General features: G+C 50.5%; 9 protein-coding genes across 9 annotated transcripts; 5 read left to right on the forward strand and 4 right to left on the reverse strand.

The window, feature by feature from the left end:
- Positions 1-1,945: 1,945 nt before the first annotated feature.
- Positions 1,946-3,426, reverse strand: COCCADRAFT_39010 (uncharacterized protein; the record flags this gene model as incomplete). Its single annotated transcript, XM_007716703.1, has 2 exons — positions 1,946-2,784; positions 3,378-3,426. 2 exons carry the CDS (start codon positions 3,424-3,426, stop codon positions 1,946-1,948), a joined length of 888 nt encoding a protein of 295 aa, XP_007714893.1.
- Positions 3,386-5,073, forward strand: COCCADRAFT_102957 (uncharacterized protein; the record flags this gene model as incomplete). Its single annotated transcript, XM_007716704.1, has 2 exons — positions 3,386-4,685; positions 4,742-5,073. 2 exons carry the CDS (start codon positions 3,386-3,388, stop codon positions 5,071-5,073), a joined length of 1,632 nt encoding a protein of 543 aa, XP_007714894.1.
- A 1,141-nt stretch (positions 5,074-6,214) lies between these two features.
- COCCADRAFT_102935 (uncharacterized protein) lies at positions 6,215-6,409 on the forward strand (the record flags this gene model as incomplete). The annotated part of the gene is made up of 1 exon (XM_007716705.1): positions 6,215-6,409. A coding segment is annotated over one exon (195 nt), but the record flags the coding sequence as incomplete, so codon positions are not given.
- A 1,797-nt stretch (positions 6,410-8,206) lies between these two features.
- COCCADRAFT_102979 (uncharacterized protein) lies at positions 8,207-8,682 on the forward strand (the record flags this gene model as incomplete). Its single annotated transcript, XM_007716706.1, has 2 exons — positions 8,207-8,406; positions 8,556-8,682. 2 exons carry the CDS (start codon positions 8,207-8,209, stop codon positions 8,680-8,682), a joined length of 327 nt encoding a protein of 108 aa, XP_007714896.1.
- A 195-nt stretch (positions 8,683-8,877) lies between these two features.
- COCCADRAFT_39012 (uncharacterized protein) lies at positions 8,878-10,475 on the forward strand (the record flags this gene model as incomplete). Its single annotated transcript, XM_007716707.1, has 2 exons — positions 8,878-9,434; positions 9,485-10,475. 2 exons carry the CDS (start codon positions 8,878-8,880, stop codon positions 10,473-10,475), a joined length of 1,548 nt encoding a protein of 515 aa, XP_007714897.1.
- A 1,476-nt stretch (positions 10,476-11,951) lies between these two features.
- On the forward strand, positions 11,952-14,069 carry COCCADRAFT_44375 (uncharacterized protein; the record flags this gene model as incomplete). The annotated part of the gene is made up of 3 exons (XM_007716708.1): positions 11,952-12,392; positions 12,453-13,682; positions 13,785-14,069. Coding segments are annotated over 3 exons (1,956 nt in total), but the record flags the coding sequence as incomplete, so codon positions are not given.
- Positions 14,070-16,224: 2,155 nt separating this feature from the next.
- COCCADRAFT_102983 (uncharacterized protein) lies at positions 16,225-19,338 on the reverse strand (the record flags this gene model as incomplete). Its single annotated transcript, XM_007716709.1, has 2 exons — positions 16,225-16,590; positions 16,807-19,338. The coding sequence occupies 2 exons, from the start codon at positions 19,336-19,338 to the stop codon at positions 16,225-16,227; spliced, it is 2,898 nt and encodes a 965-aa protein (XP_007714899.1).
- A 311-nt stretch (positions 19,339-19,649) lies between these two features.
- COCCADRAFT_102997 (uncharacterized protein) lies at positions 19,650-20,066 on the reverse strand (the record flags this gene model as incomplete). The annotated part of the gene is made up of 1 exon (XM_007716710.1): positions 19,650-20,066. A coding segment is annotated over one exon (417 nt), but the record flags the coding sequence as incomplete, so codon positions are not given.
- Positions 20,067-20,453: 387 nt separating this feature from the next.
- COCCADRAFT_39014 (uncharacterized protein) lies at positions 20,454-21,429 on the reverse strand (the record flags this gene model as incomplete). The annotated part of the gene is made up of 3 exons (XM_007716711.1): positions 20,454-20,906; positions 20,956-21,321; positions 21,412-21,429. 3 exons carry the CDS (start codon positions 21,427-21,429, stop codon positions 20,454-20,456), a joined length of 837 nt encoding a protein of 278 aa, XP_007714901.1.
- Between the last annotated feature and the right edge of the window lie 238 nt (positions 21,430-21,667).

The raw sequence follows: 21,667 nt of genomic DNA on the forward strand, positions 1-21,667 counted from the left end.
TAAATCGATTTCTCGCGACGTGTTACCCCTATATCCGATAGAAAATTGACGAGTTTCGATGAAAAATTTCTGCTTAAAAGTTGGTGTGTGTGATACAAAATTGATTGTGAGTGTAATATGACAATTTGACTTTGTGCTCAACACCTTTCCCACGCACCATTCAGCCAGGAAACTCAATCTAGAAATCGGCATTTCCACATCAACAACCATGTATTTCGAGCTGCTCACGGAGATAAAAGACTCTTTATCGCGGATTGATGACTTCATCAAGGATGGGATCGTGTCGTTGCAACATAAGGACGACAACATTTGGTTTTTTGACCTCCGCCAAGAAGCTTCAAGGACGCAATGGAGCAACCAAGGCTTGCCGAATGAAGATGGGAGACTTTGCTTCGACAAGTGAAAGACCTTGCCAAACAAGCAGGCTTTTATCGATTTGCAAGCCCAAAGGAGTTCGGTGGCGCTGACAGCCAGATACAAAATCTCTACATGTGCGCTATTCGCTATCATCTCACTCAAATCACGGAGGTGGCCTGAATCCGGCCAACGATCGATAGAGCGAGCACAGAATCGTGGACAACAGTCCTTTTGTTCTCATGATGTACCACTGCGACACCCAAGAGCCAAAAGAGGCAATCATCCCAGCTATTTCTGTTATGATGCACGTTATTTCTCATCTACAATTATACCCCTATCCGATATATGTGATTTCATAGTATCCAAACGTAGCTCCAACATGATTTGATTATTAAACAAGGTTGAACTAAACTCAAGGTGATATACTTACGACATCCCGAGGGCCGAGGACTTCATTGATATTGTCCGATAGGGTAAGACATCACCCGGCAAACCAATTAATCCTCGTATAGCATAACAATCATAAACTTAGGAGCGCCGCTTGCGCTTGCGGATAATGAGAACGCCCGGTTTAGTGTGACGCATAGGAGATTCGACGATTATGAGGCTTATGATGCCGAGTTGGTGCAGAACTCGTGTCAATTACAGACTCAAAGTGAAACATCAACCAATGCATTAGTATGTTTGGAAAGAAAATCCTGCATTCAAGAGTTATCACAAGGCGCCCGTCAGCAAAGTTGTTTCAACCTTTGTCCAACATCTTCATAAGAATGAGCTGAAGTTACAACATGATAGTTAATTTGCACCAAAGAAATTTTGCACCATATGTAACACCAAAAAATCATTTTGGCATAAGCTAGAATGACAAGGGTGTGATGATAATTTGTGCAAAGAATTTGTCCTGTTAAATATGATACGTGATCCCAATTAGTAAGTATGCATTCCACATATGAATTGCTTACAATATGACTCTAAGCTCAATTTTATCTCAATGAACAGTTGTATTGACGTAGGAGGATGAGAAGCAAGGTCATTTAAACATTAAGAACATTGTCATAGAACAGGAGCAACTTCTCGGCCTTCCAGATCGTCGTTTTGACGCCAATTCTCAAGAATATTATCAAAATCTTCCTGCCCCTTACCCCAACTACAACTATGAGCCATTCTAGAGAGTTTATCGGGGTCTTCGAGGCTGTCGAACTCTCCCTCAACGTTGATGTAACTGGGAGTGCAGCCTGCTGATGCTCCAAACTTGTGAGCCTGCGATGCAACCTTCTTCTACCATTCCTCTTCGGCTTCTGCAGTAGATTCCATGGTAAAATTGTAATTGCATGGTGAATGAGTCGCTTGAACAGATGAAGTTTGAGCTCGGGCAGTAGCTAGGAGGTAGGCAACGTGTTTCGTCGATTGACTGGCGATATACGCATAATTGGGGTGACCACCGGACTGGATAAGTCCGGGTCAAAACATGTTTGGGAAGCTGTCGCTCATCATCCTGTGCAGCGTAGTCGCGGCATAACTCCACTTTTTCTCGAGGTCCTCCCCGTTGCAGAAACCATCCGAAATTGATCAAAGTATCTTCCTATATCTACCATTTTTTACGAAGGAAATTAGCAGCTTCAGCAATCGTCTTGTCAGCCTCAGGTGCTCTTCCAGCCATCATGACCCAAATATGGTCCATATCTTTCACTATCTCCAACCGCACTTCGACTTTTGCAGACTTGGCATGTTCTGTCAGCTGCAAAGCCTCTTTTTCATGGATTTCTTCGGTTCCGGCTGTTATATATATTGGAGGAAGACCCATAAAATCGGCATGGAGCAAATCTATCAGAGGGTCCGAGGTGGGGGCGTTTCCAACGTATGCTCCGGCAACAAGGCCTATAGCTTCGGGTGTTACAAACGACTGTTTGGTTAAACCTCTATCATAGCTTTCGGCATCCATGGTTACATCAAACCACGGAGAGGATGTGACGATGGCAGCTGGAAGATCAAGACCTAGATTCTTAGCCATTAAGGTGGACGATATCGTTAAGCGTCTGCCAGCTGAGTCCCCAGCGAACACGATATTTTTGCTTGAGATTTTCTTATCCATCATCAAACACTTGTATGCAGCAATTACATCTTCTTGTTGTTTGGGAAATCGATTCTCTGGAGCTCGTTCATAGTCCAGAACCAGAGCATGACATCCAGAAGTCTTGGCGAGATGTCCGGCTAGCTTGCGGTGGCTAGATGGAGATCCGGTGACGAATCCTCCGCCGTGTAGGTTGAGAATAACACGTGAGGCCGAGGCTTCCTTTGGTTTGCACCATATTGCCGGCCTGACCGTTCTTGGGCAGTTGACATCTTCGTATGTGACATCTGTTGGCTCTGCACTAATGGTTCCTAGCTCTTCTATTATTACGCGAAATAGCTCGGTAGTAGGCGGCGCTAGATCGAAGAGTCGTCTCATACCCATATAGCATTCTGTGAGAGCTCGGGACTCTTCGGAGGGCATCCTGAATATCAAGTTTAGGAAGAATGTGATATTTCTTGAGATTATTGGTAGTCAAATCTCTCTTTTAAGGCAGGAAATAGATTGAAAAAATTCATGACCATATCCATATGTAGGTTTTGATGATACAGAAACTCTTATACAAGTTGGGCGGGAATGCGGCCGAGGCTAAGTCTGCATGCAACTTTGTTAGGCCAATCCATTCAGTGACCGAGGGTTGCGATCTACCCGGAGATACAGAAACAGCTATCTGATAGCCGAAATGCCAATAATCGACCTCATCTTGCTGTTTGAATAGGATAAGAACATTAAATAGCTGTTTAGGGTGATTGAAAGTGGGCTGCACAGGATGCCGAGGAACTACCAGGGACTTGTAATGCTGTTACACAAACGCTAGTGGTACGGAATAAAAGCTGCCCCAAGTCTAAAGTGACATTTCCATACAATCAGCATTCTGAAGTTGATTCCCAATCGTTTCATCTATTACCATTGCACTTCTCTACGACCTTTTTCGTCATGGTATCTACACGTGACGCGATGAACGGAGACCTTGAAACAAGAAACGTCGACGTTCTCATTATCGGCGCAGGTTTCGGCGGATGCTACAGTCTTTTCAAATTCCGCAATCTAGGATTCAAGGTCCACGTCTTCGAAGCAGGCTCATCTCTCGGGGGAGTTTGGCACTGGAATAGTTACCCTGGAGCTCGCGTCGACTCCGAGATACCCTACTACCAGTTTTCCATGCCCCAAGTATGGCGAAAATGGAACTGGTCTGAAAGATTTCCCGGCGGAGCTGAATTGAAGGCATACTTCGAACATGTAGACCAGACTTTAGGTTTGGCCCAAGATATCACCTTCAATGCCATTGTCACGAGAGCTGTATACGATGAATCAAGCTGCAGGTGGACAGTGACGACAGAGAAAGGCCACAAAGCGATATGCAAGTACCTCGTTTGCGCTACTGGAAGCTCTTTCAAACCTTACTATCCCGACTTCAACAACTTACACCGATTTCGGGGACAGCTAGTTCACTCGTGCCGGTGGTCAAAGGAAGTCAACACCAAGAATGTCCGTGTCGCCATCATTGGGTCCGGCGCTACAGCAGTCCAGTGCACACAGGAGATCGCAAAACAGGCACGACATCTAACCGTGTACATCCGCACTCCCAGTATCTCGCTACCCATGTTCCAACGTCCATTGAGCGAATTCGAACAACGCGTGAACAAATCCGCATGCAGACACCTATTCGAATACTGCCGAAAAACAAAGTTTGGTCTCGGATACGACGCTATATCTGGTTCCGCGTTCGACGTAGACGATCAGCAACGAGAGGAGATTTTCGAGGAGACGTGGAATCGCGGCGGCTTCAACTTCCTCCAAGGAAACTATCGCGACTACGTGGTCAACAAAGAAGCTGGGGAGTTGATGTACGACTTCTGGGCTAGGAAGACACGCCCACGAGTCAAAAATCAAGCCAAAGCGGCATTCCTTGTTCCGGAAAAAGCACCCTTTGTGTTTGGAACGAAACGGAGTAGTCTGGAACAGGATTATTACGAGTGTCTGGATCGGGACAATGTTGATATTGTGGATCTCAAGTCAAATCCGATACGGGAGTTTACAGAAGATGGAATTGTGACGCAGGATGGCCAGAAACACGAGTGTGATACAGTCGTCATGGCCACCGGCTTCGACGCTATGACGGGAAGTCTCACGAACATCAATATCATTGGTAGGGATGGATTAACCTTTCGAGAACGATGGAAAGATGGCGTATTCACGCATCTCGGATTATGCAGCAGTGGCTGTCCAAATATGTTCATGATCTATGGACCTCAAGGTATAGGCCTCTCCCATGTATCTACTTCGAACCAACAGCGCTAACGGCAGATACAGCACCGACCGCCTTTACCAATGGCCCTGTATTCATTGAGAGTCAGGTTGATATAGTCGCGGATCTGATACAGAAAATGGAGGCTAGTGGTATTAAATCGATCGAAGCGAAGCGGGACGCTGAATTGCGGTGGAAACAAGGGATCCAAGACGCGAACGATCAAACCTTGATACCGCTTACCGACTCGTGGTGGATGGGGGCAAATGTACCTGGAAAGAAACGAGAACAACTGAATTATATAGGGGGCATTGATAAGTACGAAAGAGAGTGTCGGCAGACCTTAGAGGAATTGACAGGCTTCCAAGTTGAATATCATGCCAAACATAATTTATAGACAACACAGCAATATGATTTCTTACCAACTTATTTCCAACGAGTAAATATGTTCTGGATGTTAAGATTGCCGCCTTCCTATCGCATGAAAAGTCACTACCCAAGTATATGGCACCACTTACTGATCGAAAATCAAAAATATACAACACTTGTACAGCTGCTATTATAAAACATTAGCACAATTAGTACGAAACATCTCCGATACACAAAGATATCCTGGTGGGAAAGAATGAAGAACCGAAACGTGTACTCGCCCGCGCCTCATCGAGTCTTAGTGTCTTCGAAATACATGCAACTCACCAAAAAACTAAGAAGATGCATATGTCTGGCTGATAGGCCAGCTTGCAGTTACGAGTTGGGTCTTCGTCGAGGGACTCTTTGAAGCTTGGGGTGCGGGAATGCGAGGCGATATCTGCGTTATGTAGCTACAGTCGATCATCCAAGAAAGGTGCGCATAGACACTGGTGCCTTCTCTAGCAGCAGATGTTCGTGTTAAAGCATGTTTGGGTCGATCCTGTTGATCGTATGCAGGTAGTGCGGGTTGATGCACGGGTCAATGCGGTGTTGCCTGAAGATCGGCGAGGCTATCTGAACGTCAAAGAGGTGACCTTTTATGGGAGTATTGGCCAGTAAGCGCTTGTGATAAGCAATGCTGTTGCGCAACAGCTGACTGATGATGCGTATGAAGTGTCGCAGCTGCGGCTCCAAGATGACATGCAAGTGTCAGCAACGGTTTCCATGCAGTAATACTCTAGCTGTACATATGGCCCTGCGACGTTGCATGAAGTCCCGAACTGCCAACTTGCAGAATCGACCGCACCGAAAGCCGGCATAACCCTGTAAAGCTCTTTCAGAGAAGCCAGGGAAGTCATAACAAGGAAAGACTCGCGGTGCCTTGCTGACAACTCCACCTGTCCATCAACAGATGTCAGCCGCCGACGTTACATGCGCCAACTTCTTACTGCAGTCAACGATATCAGAGATACTATCGGTGCTCGTGGCCTCTTCTTAAGAAAAAAAGTTAGGTTGGTCCCGAACACAAGACGCTCAGATTATCATGCGCCCTTCGCAAAGTAAGCATTATGCTGGCTCACCCTTCATAAGACCGTGAGATCACTCATGGTCCCAGCGATACCTTTATCTCTTTTGAACCGAAGTCCTGGATCCTTGCGAAGCAGACGCGCCATTGGAGTTTTACAGAGCGGATAGATAGAATTGGCGAGCTGCTGGTGATCTCCAAGACCAAGTGCAATGCATTGCCTGGGGATCTCAGTTTACACCTCGTGGTAGCGAACCCAAACCAGAGGTCGTGTGCGACGGTGTGGGATGTGAGATAGAATGAGAAGAGAAAGGGATTTTTCGAGGGAGGTAGGGGCAAGGCGAGGCGGAAGAAGAAGATCAGGCCTAATGTGTGAGGGTGATGAATGATTGTTGCCCTTGTGATGCCTGGAAACAGATGACAAATAGTCAATATTGGCCAGCCAAGAGTAAAGGCGTATAGCAATGCGTAGTAATGTGGAGTGACGGCTTCGTCACAATGATTCCATAGGGTGGGTTCAATGAAGTGGGCTCCGTAAGTATGTGTTCGGTCCTTTTGAACCGTAGTTTCCGAATTGCTCCTTGGTGAATGTATGCCAAGGTAGTCGGAGCCGGATGAAGTCGAACGTGTCTCCAGGAATATCAAATTACCATGACACGCTACTATACGCTGGTCAGTGAGCCGCATTCTTGGTAGTAGTTTAATGGCTTTGATCCAATCGTTGGCGCCTCAAGTTTTCCTGATACGTGTTAATGGCCTCATTCTGTGGCTCACCGCCGGTGATGGGCTGGATAGATATCGCCCAGAAGAAGAGATATCGGAACGTGTGCAGACAATGCCTGTCGGATGTAGCCGTACAGCCGCACAGAATTGCGGCCGCGGTCAGAAAGGATCGGCATGTTTGACAAAACACAAAACAGTAGCATACATAGCAGATATGCAGGGTGAAGAACCATCGGGTACATTCGCGGGCCATGTGATTGGTTTCCGTTTCAGGATCCATGGTCGGCATGTTTGCCGCCCCCATGTGTACCCACTCTGCCTAGAATCTTGGAACTATAGGTTGGTGTGTTAACGGCTAACGCTGGGATTAGGGTTTGACTATGGTATTCGTGGTATTAGGTCCTTCTGCTTTGGGCAAACACGCGTTGATACGCCTTCCGGTGAAACCTTTTGGGCGGGGTCGGTCGTCTATCTGGCTTGCAGTGTTTCTACCGACCAGGTAAAGCTGTTTGTGTGCCATGTTCTGTGTTCCAAAAAAAAACGTGGAGGAAGGATCAGGGGCCAGCTCGGCACGTGTAATGGGGGGGGGTCTGCCTCTAGCCGTTTGCATAACCAAGCAAGTAAGCCACAGGGCTCCGGGATCGGATGACGGTTGTGGGGTCTTTTCAGCGGCACTCAGTAGACCGATGGGAGCAAGACCGATAATATTGAGGAGTGGGAAGGCTAGGATCGGCATGTGATGTTGGTGTGATGGTGCAAAGGATTGTGCACGAGAGAGGTGGGCGCCTTGCCTCATCCAAACGTTTTCGCCGCTGCCGTCATGTATCACTTACGCGATTCCTAATCCCGTTCCCCAGCATGCACGATTCATTCTCGGCGTTTGTGCGCGCAGCAAGAAACCAGATCAGACCATATCCCGCACACCTACACAGCCAAGGCTCTTTGCCTCCCCACCTGGAGTGCGCAAAAACTTCGACAGTGCAAGGCCCGCAACCCACTCCACTGGGCTTTGGAGCAGCGCTCGAGGGACCATGTGACGTTCAGAAGACCCGGCTCCCAGGATGCGACGGGGTTGTATGTCCACACACCGCCAGCGTTAGGCGTGCTCTAGAAGAAGAGAATGGGAATCGCTAGACGTTGCTCAGACGTGGTCGGACAGGCCGCCCAACGAACGATGGGCGTCGAAAGAAGCCCACTCAAGAAGGCTGGGCTGACGGCGAAGCATCTTGGCTGTCGCATACGCCGCTCCCCATCTTGGCCTCAACGAGGTGGTGAAAAGCTTCGGCGCTGGCGGCGGCACGGCTTGACTGCGGGGTTTGCTCGCCAAGTTTTGTGGCTGCTTCACCGGCCTGAAGCTTCTTTGTGAGAAGAGATGGCGACAAGCCTCCGCGGCGCCATGAGAGCTTGTGTGGGCTCAAGCATCCAGAGTCTCTTTTCTTTGCCGTGGTCGGGCCTGGTGTTGTTGCGCCGCTCTGGCTCCAGTATGGTTGTGCTTGCAGCTGTCCCGCAAAGTTACCGCCGTGCGGGAGACGCGAAGGAAAAAGTCCCCCGTGGGGAAAAAAACACAACGGCGTCTGGCGTGGGCAAGATCAGCACACCCACCCAGCACCCACTTGTTTTTCTCCGCGCCGTCTCGAGAGCCTTTGCACACTGACGATGAGATCCCGGGTCAATGTCTGTTCCCTCACTCGCGCTGGCGCCGTCGCCGGGCCCACCTGGAGTTGCTTAGCGCGATATGGCGTCCTTGGCTGCCCCGACGCGGTTACATCCACTGTCCACCCCCCAACAACCACTGCACACGCGCTCTTGGCTCCTCTTGGCCCGTATCAAGGTCCAGTGGCTGACTGACCAGGGCATCGATAGCACCGTTGCAAGGGCATACACTGCTGCTGCAAGACACTCCAAAAAGTATATATTCGACTTCCCCGCGTCCAGCAATGGGGTCATCACTGCGATCGGACTCGTGCCTACTATCAAAAGGCAGTCCTCCTCTTCTCCTACTGCCTTGAAATCCACCCTAGAGTCTCCTCAGTCCTCTACATCATGGCGACCGCAAACCGCCCTGCTGATCCGCTGGCCAAGGGCATCATCCCCACTGCCAAACAGAGTTTGAAAGACCTCTTCACCTGGGACCAGCGCATCGTCGTCACAAACGACTATGGCGAGGAGCACTGCGAGTGGCAGAGGCCAGAGCCTCTCAAGAACCCCATTAGTCTCTTCGCCCAGCTTGGCTGGAAGGACTGGCTGTACTTCCTGGTTGGATTCCTTGCCTGGACAGCTGATGCTTTCGACTTCCACGCTCTCTCCATCCAGACCACCAAGCTTGCCAAATACTACCACACGACCAACACTGCCATCACAACCGCCATCACCTTGACACTGCTCCTCCGCTCCGTCGGTGCTGCCATGTTCGGTGTAGCCGGAGACAAGTTTGGTCGCAAGTGGCCCATGGTCCTCAACATGATCATTCTCGGTCTGCTCCAGGTCGCTACCATCTACGCCGGTACCTTCCAGCAGTTTTTGGCTGTCCGCAGTCTTTTCGGTCTCTTCATGGGAGGTGTTTACGGAAACGCCATCTCCATGGCCCTCGAGAACTGCCCGTAAGTTTATAAGTGATATTGGTATACGCTTCAAATACTAACTTTTTCAGTCTCGATGCTCGTGGTCTTATGAGTGGTATCCTCCAGCAAGGATACTCATTCGGTTATGTCCTCGCGGCCTGTGCCAACTTGGGTGTCGGAGGCGCGACCAACACCTGGAAGATTGTCTTTTGGGTTGGTGCCGGTTTCTCCATTGCTGTCGGTTTTGTCCGCGTCCTCTTCCCTGAGTCGAAGCAATTCCTTGAGGCCAAGCGATCCGGCCAGAAGAAGGCTCCTGGCGCTTTCTGGGCTGAGACTAAGCTCATGCTCAAGAAGGAGTGGAAGATGTGCATTTACTGCATCATCCTCATGACCTGGTTCAACTACTACTCCCACACCAGCCAGGACAGCTACACCACCTTCATGAAGGAGCAGAAGCACCTCAGCGCCGCCGGTGCTACCCGCGCCTCCATCCTCATGAAGACTGGTGCTTGCGTCGGTGGAACTATTCTCGGATACACCTCCCAATGGTTCGGTCGCCGCCGAATGATCGTCTGCGCTGTCTTGATCTCCGGATGCCTCATCCCAGCCTGGATCCTCCCCACCACCGAGCGCGGCCTCTCAGCCTCCGGCTTCATGATCCAGTTCTTCGTCCAGGGTGCCTGGGGTGTCATTCCCATCCACCTGAGCGAACTTTCCCCCCCTGCCTTCCGCTCTTCCTTTGTGGGTATCACCTACCAACTCGGAAACATGATCTCCTCGCCTTCCGCCCAAATCGTCAACGCCGTTGCTGAAGCCACTATCATCAAGACCGCAAAGGGCGAGCCATCTCCCGCCTACGGCCCCGTCATGGGCGTTGCTACTGCCATCATTGTTCTCGGCATTGCCGTCACTACCGCTCTTGGCCCCGAGAAGAAGGGTCGCCACTTTGAAGAGGCTGGTCCTATTGGCGCTAACATCACGGCTCCCAAGGACATCGAGACTGGCAGCATCCACAGCGAGAAGAACGGCGCAAAGGCCGTCGAAGTTATTGACAACTCGGAGAAGAACGAGAAGATTTAATGGGTTAAATGCGCTATGTATATGTGACAGGTTTCCACAAAACTTACTTGATACCACTATTCGGTCACTGGAAGGACCGGAGATATGACTATGTAACGAAAGCAATGCAAATGATTTGAAATATTAAACCTGCCTCTTTGCTTCCTCCAAACCCCCTAGTGAACTATGCACTTGTGAAATCACTTTCGCTATCCCGTACTTACCTCCTACCACCCTAATCCAATCTCTTTCTTCTCTGCCAACTCGGAAATTTCTACTTCTCGTATACTACATTTCACAACTACCGTCCGCCAAGCGCCACCACTCCCTCACCCACTTCCTTCGCGCGCCCCCCAAAGCCACCATCCCCACCACCATCCCGCAGAAGCACAGCAGAGCCGCAACAAAACCCTTTGGGGCCCCCCCTCCCAAGATCGCCAAGCGACGCACGTGCGGACTTGGACAGTGGAGTCCTGGAATCCTTTGCCATCGTGGCCTGATGTTAGCTTCTGAGCTTCTGGGCGAGGCTCTGCGGGTCTTGGGATTCATTGCGCAGTGGGTCCACTTCACCACCACCCCCATGAATAGTGTAGTGGTAGATAGTGGGGGGTGGGGTGTGTGTGTGGTAACCTAGATTGGGTATCCCGGGCTCGATGCGAGGGATTCGTGGTCTGGATCTGGTTCTTTTTTGTTTTTTGAATTTTTTTTCGTGGGGGTGCGGAGGGATGGAGGGATGGAGGGAAGGGTGGGAGTTAGTGGTTTCAATTGTATGGATGTGCATGTAGGTACAGCGCGTGTAGTATGGAAAGGTTGGGTCGGCTGGGACGGGTCGTAAGTAGGTTGTGTTGCGCGCATGCGCGCGTACCAAGGTGCGTGGAGTGGGGAAGCTGCAAGGGGTTGGGGGATGAGGTGTTAGACTCTGCTTTTGCGGAGAGTGCGGGTGCCTGTGTTTTTTTTGTTTTTTTTAATATTGTTTAAAGATGGGTAGATGTTCTGCTATGGGATGGTCATCAAGCCAGTTGGAGGCCGCTGTCACGTGTCCTTGTGAAGTGGGCTTGGCGTGCTGTGCTAAGAATGGGGGCCAAATCTGCCAGCCTGTCTTGCTTTCTCTTATCTCTACGCCGCACGTGCATTTCATTGCCTGCCATGTCTGAACTAAAGAATACTGCACATCCGGGCCGAATTGTTTCTATGCAAAGCCACAGCGGCATTGTATCTTATACTCTCACTCACTCACTCAAATGAAGGCTAAAGATACTGTTGATATCTGACAAGGCAAATTTCTCTCAATCAAGCATGAGCGTGATTGGCCAGGCGCAACAGCCAGCGCCCAGGAAACATAGGTGGCGTAACCCGCAGGAGCATGCATCTGTATTACCCCTCAACAGTGCACAAGAGCTCAGCCTTGTCGAGATGCAACTTCCAACTAATTTTCCACTTACCCTCTGAGTTTTTCGTGAAAAAAAAACGTCACATTAACTACTTCTGTCTTTATTAGCCATGGAAGTTGCTGGTCTTGCCATCGGTACTGTTGCACTTGTTGGTGTCTTCGGTGACTGTGTAGAGCTCTTATCATACATCGGAGCAGCAAAGTCAATGAACCAAGATTACGCCGTGCTGGCAACAAGGCTCGATATCCAGAAAGTACTTCTGCACCAATGGGCCAACAGGATGAATCTTTTCGATCCCAAACACTATGACAAGCGACTTGATGACCCTGAAATTGGGCCTCTCATCTCTCAAGGTCTGGATTGCATCCGTCAGCTGCTACAAGACGGCCAAAAACTCGAGAAACGATACGGTGTTAGACCAGCCAAGATTCATGAATCAATCGAACCGCCGACAGCTCTCAGTGATCGGCTCATGTCACAATTCAGTTCAATGACACGCAAACTTCGATCTCGTCGCGACGTTCAGTCACTCCAGCTATACCAAGCTGTACAATCTGGTCCATTTCTAGACGAGCGTCATAACACTCAATATATTGCTGTCGACAAGGTTAGATGGATTATCAAAGATAAAGAACAGTTCGAAGGCCTCGTCCAGAGCTTGGCAGATCTGATTGCCGACATCAACGCAGTCATACCTCCACAAAGTGGCGATTCCACCAATATCGCACTGCAACACGAAATAACCAATTTGAGTTCCGTCAGTGAGCTAAGGGCTATCAAGAGTGTTTTGCCGAATGAAGATATCAACATCACTTCTGAGGTAGAAACGGCCATTGATCAGGAGTGTGCCAAATTAATTCTCAATCGCCTCTGGTTCCGCTTGATCGATGACAGAAAAGACAGCATTTCTGAGGCATATTCCGAAACTTTCAAATGGGCACTCGAGCCTACTGATCCTGACAGCAATTGGAGCGACTTGGGTCAATGGCTTCGATCCGGAGCTGGTATATACTGGATCTCTGGTAAACCTGGAAGCGGAAAATCCACATTGATGAAATACCTCTTTGAGAACTCCAAAGCCCCAGAACTACTGAAAATATGGGCAGGGAGTCGGAAATTGACCATGGCTAACTTTTTCCTGTGGAACGTTGGATCCCCCGAGCAAAACACCCTCAATGGTCTGGCCAGAGGTCTTTTGTACCATGTTCTGGAGGAAAATCAGTCACTCATTCCGTTTGTTATTCCAAACATGTGGCAGGAGGCTCAGAGCGGTGTCAAGGACTTGAAGCTCCCTTCAAGCACTGAACTAAACCGGGCATTCCAGCAACTTGGCAAAGCATCGACACAAGGGGCATTCGCTTTCTTCATTGACGGTATCGACGAGTTCAAGGGCAGCCATCGAGAAGGCATATCATTTATTCAGAAACTTGCTACTAGCGCGCACATAAAAATTCTGCTTTCAAGCCGGCCTATCGACACGTGTGTTGCAGCCTTCCGCACAAGACCTCAGCTGAGACTACACGATCTGACAAAGCGAGATATCGAAAAATATGTCAACGACACAATCCGGTCCTATCTTGACCGAAATGCAGATAGCTATCTTTACGAAGCCGATGTCCAGGAATTGATTGTAATTCTACAACGCAAAGCGGAAGGTGTATTTCTCTGGGTTGTACTTGCTTGTCGCAGACTATTTGACCACTTTGACGCCTACGACATGGCGGAGGAGATCCGGCGGACAGTTGACCAGCTACCACTAGAACTTGAGGATCTTTTCCGCAGCATAATTGAGGATATACCACAGGGGGTCCGGCAACAAGCATCGAAACTGCTACGCGTTTGCCATATCCAAAGATCAATTGCACTATATTACCACATTCCGACTTTTGCACTGGCTTGGGCCGACGAAAATGGGATGGTGTTGGATAAACTAAAAGAGCTTACTCGATACTCACCTGATGAAATGAAAAAGAAATCCGTAATTCTAGAAGGTCGTCTTCGTAGTCGGTGCAGAGGGTTAATAGAAGTCCATGGCGATGCCTCCAAAGGCCACCTTGTGGGAGCCGGTGAGGATTACCCTTATGTCGACTTCATGCACAGAACAGTCTTTGAGTTCCTCGACAATACAGACGCTCTAGAAATTGAGTGCCTCAAAATAGACGATACCGGGTTTGATCCGATCGCTGTCTTAGGATGTATGTACTGCTACTTGTTGTTTCTCAATGCGGAATCTGGAGGGGACTACCCAAACTTTTCATTGGAATACTTTCAAATTTTGAAAACCATCCACGACAATTCTTTGCCCAATTTAGCTGCGCTTCTTGATTGCCTTGTCGTGGCAATAAGGCCTTTGGTTGCTCGGAAAGGGCGAAACGAAGGACGTCCCACTCAGGCACCAACATCTCGATCCAGCAGCCCAGATGACCAATTAGGGCTAGTTTATGAATTGCCCGGATATGACATCGACCAAAAGTATATCGCTCTACAATTGGCTGTAGAAATGAATCTGCATAACAGTATCAAGAAGTCTGATGTCGAGGAATACAATGCAGTACAGAGAGTACAAACTACGAGCAAGCTATCGAACCTCCTTGTACATGCCATTGTCAAACCTATCACGGAATTAGTTGTGTATAGATTTTACGAACAACCACTAATTTCAGAAACGACAATAGGAGTTCTATTGGATCTGGGGTGTGATCCAAATCAGATAGTTGTGGAATATCGAACAACTACGACTCCATGGCTGATCTGGTTGGGTAACAAGTATTTTCGCGCTGTCTCGACCTGGGATTTGGGTGCCGCTCAGATAATAGCCAGAATGCTGAAGGCTGGTGCGGATCTTTCTCCCCAAGTCTCCCATAGCCTTGGCGATTTGCGAATCTTCTTGAAGGACCAAATGGAGAGCTTCATACGCCTTAAGACACGAAAATTTCATGAAGACCGTCTTGCCATGACGGCATGTTGCATGGAAATTGCAAAAGCAATTGGTTTCCAAGACGATGTTGACTTGATGGATAAAATCAGGGTTTTTGAGCAGAAACAAGCAAATGAATGAAAGTCTGGCAATAATCATGACTGGAATTAATGGACTATGCAGGAATAGAAAAGCTACAAATACAAAGACTACAACGTACCCAATATCTAAACCCTCTTCCTCAATCACGTTGGTTTCCTTTTTTGAGTCTGTTCATCACTTGTAATAATAACTGAAGAATAAGTCTGCTGAGGATATAGTAAAAAGGTAATTCGAAGCCATTGACACAAATCTTGTTATTTCTCGAGAGCATATCGATAACAAGGTTAGACAATTGCGTCTGAACCAGAGCCTTACACTTACTGACGCGGTACTTGCTCTGCCCCCCAAACTCTCGCTCGACACATTAACAGTAACCAACCCATCATCCATGGACAATAAGATAAGGCAGTGCTGTACCGCCTTCAGCGCTGGGCTTCACCTGTCCGTATGCTCCATGGGAGGCTCCTAGATAGGACGTTAAACCTGAACAGATAAACAAATAACCAGACAGCAAGATCGATTGTACCACCCTCATCCCTGATATTACCAACAATGAGGGGGGAAATAGCGATGCCTTTTACCCATACATAAAGCGTCATTGTGCACGCAGTAGCTCTACACAATTCAAACATCATAACCATTCTACAAACTACCTGCGGAGCTACACTTATCAAACACTACCAAACTCCTCTATTTTACATTCTTTCCAAATGCCAAAAGTCTTAACGAACCTACCGTCACAGCATCTCTTCTTCCCCATCCCAATCTCCATGTTCTACCATGCAGCAAAACCCGCAACTCTCACCATTACCACAACCACCACCTCCACCCCCACACAACAACAATCTACGAAGAACTGCAAGAGAGGGAGGAAAAAATAAAAATAATCAATGTCAAACATGGTATCATGGCATTAAATTTTATCATAGCATAACGCAGCGCAAACACCGCTACCGCCGCCTCACAAAAAAAAACAGCCAAGCCAAACCAAGCCAAAAACCAGCGGGACGAAAAAAAACGAAAACAAGAACAATGGGAAAGAAATGAATACCATACAGAAACAGTACAAAAGAGTACAGTTCAACAGTACAAGTACAAATCTATATGTGTGAGAGATGAAGAGAGATTGCGACAATGGAAGGGAAAAAAAAACAACCATCTAAGTAAGAACTTTCCCAGGTATTTTTCGATTCCCCTCCCTTCCCCCCCAAAAAAAAACGTTGGAAATAAGGAAACGATGGCGTCACTCACAAACTCGTTACAACATCACCTTCAACAACAACGTCGACCAACATCAACCAACACGAAGGACGAAGAGGAAGTGGACAAGAGGGAAAAAAACAAGTAAACAAAGCGTGTCTTAACTTTTGCCCATGGAATCCCTCCACCGCCCATCACTCACACAAACAAACTTAACATTACGTCCACGATTCCTTACACTCTGCACACCACCAGCATCGAGCCAACGCCCGAGATTCTTACACTGACTGACATCAAAGCGCTCGAGGTCGCGACAACCTTCGACGACGGCCTCGACGCCCGTGCCCGTGACGCGCACGCAGCCGCGCACAGACAAGTTGCGCAGCTCGAGGAGGTGCAGCGAGATGCATCGGAGCGACGTGTCTGAGACTGCGGAGCCGCAAAAGGCGAGATTGAGGTGGGTGAGCGAGGGAAGGCCGAGGGCGAGGACTTCGGTTGCCGTGTCCGAGAGGGCGCAGCAAAAAGACTGTTGATTTGGAAGGGTTTCGGATTAGCGGGTGTGTGAGACTTGTTTGTTTTTTCTTCGTGATTTTTCTTTTGAAAGGAAAATGAGGGAATTCAGGGCTTTCTCTCGTTGTGTGTGGATTGGGGGAGTGCATTTTTTCGTTTCTTCTTTTCTCTTTCGTGGCATGTTGATCCCGAAAAAGAAATAAAATGACAAAAGGTGAGGGTCCAAACTTACCAAATCAAGTTGCTTTAGCCCCTTGGCTGCATTGGTGAGATAAACAATTGCGTTGTCGGTCAGGTAGGTGCAGTCGGCGAGGCACAGCTTGGTGAGCCTAGGGAAGGGGTAGACGCTCCAGTGTTGGAAGCCTACGTCTGTGATGGTGGTGCAACGTGTCAGGTCGATGCTTTCGATGCGGTTGGCTGCGTGAACAGCAATGTGGGCCATGCTCCGGTCAGTAATGTGCTTGCAATAGCTCAGTGTTAATCGTCTGAGTTTTGGACAGCCAACAACGGTGCCTGGCGGTAGAGGTTGCGGTGGCTGACTGTTGGCGCCTTTTCCTTGTCGGCGCCCGTTCATCTGAGCCTGTTGTTGAGCATGCGCCATGGCCATTTGGGGCGGCATGTCAGGTACTATCCAGCCAATGACTCGGGCAAGGAGGTTATCGCCGACCTTTCTGCAGTTGCTCAGATCTACCTCTTCTAGACCCTTGGCTTTTTGTACCATTTCGAGAACAGCAGGTCCGGTAATGTCCCAAACGCTCTTCATACGCCATATCCTAACGCTTGGGCCACAGGTCTTTGCTAGTTCTCCAAAACCCTCATCTGTCACATGAAAGCAGTTGCTAATGTTGACGGATCGTGGTCGGCTGCCGGCAAAAGGGCATATTATATCGATGAGTGACCGGTCGGTGACTTTGCGGTTGTACTTTGTAAGATCAAGATCGTGGAGGATGTCAGGGGATTCCGATATGAGTTTGCTCCAATGTGAAGAAATGATGCGTAGTTTCATCAGCTGGTGGATGTCTAGATTCGCGAAGATGGCAACAAGTACAGAATCTGGCAATCGACCTCTGGTGTATATGCTTGGTTTTGTGACAAGTCGTGGGCGCTTGAAATCGAATGGAACCTCTGGAGGGGTAGACGCATGTTTTGCTATTGTAAAAGATGGCGACGGAGAAAGTGGTGATCCGTTGGGCGATGGGGTCCTTGGAAATTCGGTTTTGCCCGGACTCGCGGGGGCTTCGGGTGCTGAGCCAGGTGCTGGTGGAGCGAGCGAACCTCTACGCGATCGTGATCTGACGTTGTCAAGGTCGACGTTTAGAAAAGGATCGGGATCGAATGGCTCCATCATCTTCTCGTCTCTCCGAGCAGGAGTTACGGAGTTGTCGATGCCGAGTGTTTCATTGAAAGTAACGGTCGGCACACTCTTTTTCCTACGTGGAGTTCGGGGTATTGTGTAGTCTACTATGGCCAAGTCATTAATATTGGGTGTGCTATGCGCATCTGGCATGAGCACATCTTCGTCTTTGGCAGTCTGTAAGCGCTCTTTAGCGACAGACTCGACCTGTCGCCGTACGTCTGGAGTGCACTTTTCCCACAGTTGGTTCAACGTGTCTCCCGTGATCATCAGGCATTCGACAGCGGATATAGAGCGGACCGTGGCAGTGCGGCGTGGCGCCAGCGAAAGACTGACTACCTCTCCAAAGTACTGCCCTGGCTTTAGTCGAGCCTTTACTTCTTGGAAATTGTGTTCGCCCGCAGCAATCGACTTTCTTCGTCCCTGGGTGGGTGAAGTGAAGCCGTTGGACTCGGGCACATGGTCGCTAATGACCTCGACTTCGCCCTTTACAATGAAGAAGACATCCCGACCGTGGGTACCCTGTTTTATAATGTCTACAAAAGGATCGAAGGAACATGGTTGGGCACGCATGCCGATAAAGTGTAGAATATCATCCGGCAGCTCGGAAAAGAGAGGCAGCTCTTTTAGCAAAGGCCGAACATGCAGGCTATCGCTTCCAAAGGCACTGTGAGCAATGGCTTCAGCAAGGCCCGGACTTGGAGATTTGCGCTTCTTGAAGGCATTGATCTCGCCATCACGTATGGTACCGCTCTCGGCCATGACCACATCACCGTCTTCACGGTCGCGCTTGCCCGTTATCTGGCGCATGGGTTGTGGGCGCTTTGCCGATAGCTCTGACTTCTTGCGCTGCAGGATAGCCAGGCGCTCCTGGGCCTCGTGCCTTATGGCGACCTCGACGTCGGGAAACTTGGGGAGCTCCTTGGTCAGGTCCTCCTTGTTCAGACGCACGACGAGGGAGCGGACATTGGCAATAATGGTGGCAGTGCGGGGAATGTCCATGAGGATGCCAATCTCGCCGAAGAAGGCACCGGGCTTCAATTCGGCATATGTGCTCTCCTGGTCGCGCGAGGTGACGCGCACAGCACCGCGGACTAGCCAGTACATGGCCTTGCCCGTCTCGCCCTCGGTCAGAATTGTGTCATGGGGTTGGTACAGCTGCGGCTTGAGGTGCAGGCCGACCTGGGCAAGGAAGGAGTCGGGAGCAGCTTGGAAGAGGGGGAAGGAGCGCAGGCGGTCGAGCAGGTCGAGCGGGAGGCCCTGGATAGTGGAGGCAGCGAGGGGCGAGGGACGGATAGGTCTGGCGGGATTGGAGTCGCTATCGTATGCGCGCACCATGGCGAAGGGGTCTGGGACAGGCACGCCTCCATGAGCGCGGACTGGGCCACCGCCCGGCCTGTATCGGCGCATGGAGGCGGTGATGGGGGCGTGTGAGCGTGGGAGGAGAGTGAGGTGGTGGTGGCCGGAGACGCGTTATGGAAGTCGCGATAGCTGATGCAGAGGCGGCGGAAGCGGGCTCGCAGTGGGGAGGGGCAGCAGCCGTTGACTAGCTGGCGGCGGTGTGGTCGTGTGCGGGCGAGTGGAAGCGGTAGAATGGCGGGGCAGGCTCAGCTCATGGTGGTTTGTGGTGGCTTTGGCTGGTACGAGGGCGCTGGGGGGAGATGGCGAGGGTTTGTGCAGAGGCTCAATGGGGAGAGGGCGGTATGCAGGTGGGCGGGCGGTCAGTAGCAGATGCAATGGATGGCGTGGAACAAAGCTGCCGCTAGACGGCCACTGCAACACCTGCCACGGTTGACCGGCGGGCGGGACGCACTGAACAAAGCAAGGGGCGGGCGGCAGAGGGTGTGGGAGTGGGTATGACTATGGCTGTGGGCTGGGTTGGGTGCAGCAGAGTAGGCTATTTTCAGCGTCGTGGCCACAGTCTTGCAGGCCCGTCGTGCTTTTCGGAGAGAATAGAGGATGGATCGAGTGCGGGACGAGGCTTTAGTCCCGCAACGCGCGCCCTGGCTGACCGACCTTCTACTCGGCCTTCTCGAAACCGGGGCACGGACGGACTGACTGGCCTGTCCTGGAATGGCGGACTGCCCTGGACTGCCCTGCCATCCATCCCATACCCTCTTGCTGCTACACCACCACCACCGCCACTAGCCTGACCCCCCCCCCCCCCCCGAGACCGCCAGTGTGCTTGCTTGCGAACGACACCCACCCACCCCGCTGCACCCGTGGGCTCTCAAGCCGCCCCATGGCCCCCATGACCCCCATTGCACGGCCCCCCTCGCCGCCGCATCAGATCATGTCGCAGACAAGGCGCCCGCTCGTCGCACGTCATTCCCGCAATAAGCAATTAAACTTTGCCCCTGCTACTATTGACCTCCGAATTTCATATCCTCTGCACCCTGTATGTACGCCGCGAGCAAAACCACGAGCAAGCGCCCACCATGCCATCTCCCCTACGTGTGATGAGCACGTGGACAGACATGTGTACATGTGTATGCATGTACTTGAGTAGACCTGACAACCCCCTACTAGTATCGCCTGTCCTCGTCCCACCTGCCCCCCTCCTGACATCGTTCGTTTCTGCGACCGTGTCCGTTTCCATACTCACCCTCCCACCCCTCTCCCTTTGGTTGCTTCTTCTTCTGTCGCGTCTTGTCCCAGTGATCGGCTGCTTCCCGGGCGCCAACCCCTCCGATAATGGCTCCGGCAAGCGTTGCGGCAGTATCGTACTTCTTGCCTTTGCCCACCTGGTTGCCCGCAAGCCCACCTACCAATGCCCCTCCAATGGTTGCAATGAGCCGATTCCTCGCATCATCCTGTGCCAATTGAGACCGTGATCGCGACTGCGACCGCGACCTTGAGCGTACCTGTCGTGATTCTGACCCTCCTCGCGCCCGAGAGCGCGGCGGAGACCACGAAGACCGTCTTCGGTGTGGGGCTGGTCGGCCATAATAGCTTTGTTCTTCGACTTGCCCATATGACTGTTTTTAGTCAGCTATTGATTCTAGCCTCATCACAATGACGACGCACTTCTAGTTGCGTGTTCCGCCCATTGTCGTATTCAGGCTGACGGCGAGGCACTCTGAATCCCGGCCCTGGCGCTGTGTGCATGTAGTCCATTTGCTCGGCCTCGCGGTACCGCTGGTCCCTTGCATACCCGTCCTGTCCGTCTGGCCCGTACATTTCAGGGTCAGACTTGTAGCCGTATACGTCGTCCGAGATGGGGCTTGATGACTCGTAGCCCTTGTCAGGGTGCTGTGGTGCTTGCCCGGACGGTAGCTGTCTCTGCTGCTGGCGGTACTTGTTTCTTCCTGGCCTTGGTATGTTTGGTAGATGATCATAAGTTCGGTCCCAGTATCGATCTGCGAATCTATCAAGGCTCTCGAACCCGAGCTCCTATATATCATCGACGCGACCAATCAGCAGACTTCGCAACAGTGCAGTACTAGCAGGAGCAGCAGGACAGCAAGGATATAGGCCACGTACCACGAACTCTTCTGCCATGTCAAATGACTAGTTTCGTATTCTTTGTGGTTTGGTGCTTCCGGGATAGCCGTCTTGGTGGACTTGTCCCAGAATCCGGTGATGCGGATACTGGAAACAGCCGCTTTCATAGCGTAGTTCGCCCCCTCTTGGTCGCCCTGTACTCGCCCACCATGCCGGTTTTCCAGTGTTTCTGCAAATGACGTAGGGACCCGCTAAGCCCCATGCGAGCTAGTGGCAGAAGGGTCAGAGTGAACCG

Source organism: Bipolaris zeicola (assembly GCF_000523435.1).
Source record: "Bipolaris zeicola 26-R-13 unplaced genomic scaffold scaffold_150, whole genome shotgun sequence".
NCBI lineage: Eukaryota > Fungi > Ascomycota > Dothideomycetes > Pleosporales > Pleosporaceae > Bipolaris > Bipolaris zeicola.